The 2,500-nt window shown below is 40.6% G+C and overlaps 1 protein-coding gene across 1 annotated transcript in view; it reads right to left on the bottom strand.

The window, feature by feature from the left end:
- The window catches only part of Slob (Slowpoke binding protein), a 139,504-nt gene that overhangs the window by 47,557 nt on the left and 89,447 nt on the right, over positions 1-2,500 (bottom strand). Inside the window, 1 exon segment of the mRNA XM_086543510.1 lies at positions 249-391. Coding sequence (XP_086399636.1) covers positions 249-391 — 143 coding nt within the window.

Below are 2,500 nucleotides of genomic sequence, written 5' to 3'. Positions count from 1 at the left end.
TATATATATATATATTATATATATATATATATATATTTATATATATATATTTTTTTTTTTTTTTTTTTTTTTTTTTAATGTAGACTTGCATTCCATGTAGGCATTTATAAGCCTTATTCAAACCTCTAAAAAATCTCACAGAAAAAAAAGACACCTTCGCTTAGGTTTCAAATAAGCACAAGAAATATTATCCAAGCATATATAAACAATCTCACAAAGAAACCAACCACCCAGCAGTGGCCACAGACCTGGAAGAGCTCCATGAGTGCCTCCCGCGTGCCCGGCGTGACTGGCACTGGGCACTGCTCGTCGTACGGCTGCAGGGTCATGAGTCGGTCGGTCTTCACAGAGGAGTCCCGGATGATAAACCAGTTCTTGTCGATGCGAGAGCCTGGGGTATTTGGTAATGGTAATTGGTAATGGTAATTGTAACAGGGAGGATTATCATAATGGTATACAGCCACTACTGCTGCTATTGATAATGATGATGATAAATGTAATTATACTACTGCTTCTGATGATAATAGCGATTACGAAAAAACAATAACAATAATGATGAAATGAAAAATGACAACAAATAGTAGTGATTATAGTAATACTTGTAATAGTAACTGTAATAGTAGTGGTAGTAATAGTAATCATAATAGTAGTGGTAGTAGTAGTAATAGTAGTAGTAGTGGAAGTAATAGTAGTAGTAGTAGTAGTAGAAGTAGTAGCATAGTAGTAGTAGTAGTGATAGTAGTGATAGTAGCAATAGTAGTAGTAGTAGTGATAGTAGCAAGAGTAGTAGACCCATATATCAACAACAAATACATTTTACCAAGCATCCTGTTCATCACTAAATCTATAATGGGAAGAGAGAGGCCAAGATCGTGTCAACCGAAGGCTCAACATTGACAGGACGATCAGTGGCCTTGGCATTGCATGGAAATGTCAGTTCTCCGACAGAAAATCAATCATGACACTACCGACGTCAAACAACAACCATACTCAGAAGATAAAACAGGCGCAACCCTAAATAGGCTACTTTGCAAACACAAAATAACCCTGTCTTATTGTAAAGCCAGAACACTAAAACCATACCGTACAAATATTTCCAGATAGCAAAACGGAAATAACTAGTAGTCAGCGCCATCTGGGAACTTCCATAGGTCAAAAGAGATAACTGGATATGTCATAATCATACACAACAATAACAAAACCTCGTACAGCCTATACAATATTCACACACAGACACAAACGTCAGTGGATCTTCCTGATGAGAGAAGTTCCAGACATGGCACATGTTTCAATCGCTTAAGTAAAACCATAATAGATATGCTCATCCCAGCTCTTTTAAAAAAGTGTAACGCTTTTGAGAGAGACACAATAGAACTACGCCTGGAAGGAACGGGTATCTCAAACCCGGCGAAATTAGCTCAGAGATAATGCACCGAAATTCTAATACTATCCCTCATTCATTTCACGGCAAACGAATAACTTATATAGAGGTGGCACAGAACCGGAGCATCGAACTGGTTAACAGCCTTGCCAATCAAAACCAGGGGCTTCAGTCGCAACAAAGAATTGACTGATGTTATAACTCTTGGTTACGGTCAGTGGAAGGTTTAGCAAGCCAGTGCTCATGCGGTGCTTCCCTTGATGTCAGACACGCAATGAAGTATAAGAAGAGAGCCTTTGTCTGTATTCGTAACAGCCAAAAAGCTGCAAGACAAATGACACCTCTTTTGCGTCTGGAAGGCGACAGATTGACCTATTAAACGACCGACTTGTCAAATGAGGCGAGTGTTGACCTTAGTTCGCGAGGATTCTGGACAGTAAACAGTAAGCCTTCTTCAATATCCGAATCTGTAGCTCCACGCCATCGGGGTCAAAATCTGACAGCATCTTATAAACAACTAGAGTGTTCTCATAAAGAATCAAAATCAATAGACCAAAGAGCTTACACACTACTGGGAGAAAAAGGCACTCAGGCAAAATCTTTCCTCACAAGGCTAGCTGAAGTCATATCAGAAAAACAACAACAACCAAGGACCTATACAGTTGGTTGGAAGCGTCGCCTGTCGTTCTCGCTTCTCCGATCTGCCCTACTGTGTCTGACAAGAACCATTAAAGCAAAACAGAAGTGGAGCCAACGATAGGAATTCAAACTCATGCGGCTGTTCCCCACTCACACACTCGCATTCGATGATACTCTTTCATTCGACCTCTCTGTCTCTCTGTCTTTCTCTTTCTCTCTCTCTCTCTCTCTCTCTCTCTCTCTCTCTCTCTCTCTCTCTCTCTCTCTCTCTCTCTCTCTCTCTCTCTCTCTCTCTCTCTCTCTCTCCCTCTCCCTCTCTCTCTCTCTGATTCTCTCTCTTTATCTCTATCTCTATCTCTATCTCTATCTCTATCTCTATCTCTATCTCTATCTCTCTCTCTCTCTCTCTCTCTCTCTCTCTCTCTCTCTCTCTCTCTCTCTCTCTCTCTCTCTCCCTCTCTCTCTCTCTCTCTCTTCTCT

This window comes from Penaeus japonicus, unplaced genomic scaffold (assembly GCF_977035675.1).
Source record: "Penaeus japonicus unplaced genomic scaffold, GWHDUDI00000001_assembly GWHDUDI00000013, whole genome shotgun sequence".
In the NCBI taxonomy this organism is placed as follows: Eukaryota; Metazoa; Arthropoda; class Malacostraca; order Decapoda; family Penaeidae; genus Penaeus; species Penaeus japonicus.
The sequence above is the reverse complement of the archived record's forward strand: the minus strand, read 5'-3'. Positions and strand labels throughout refer to the sequence as shown.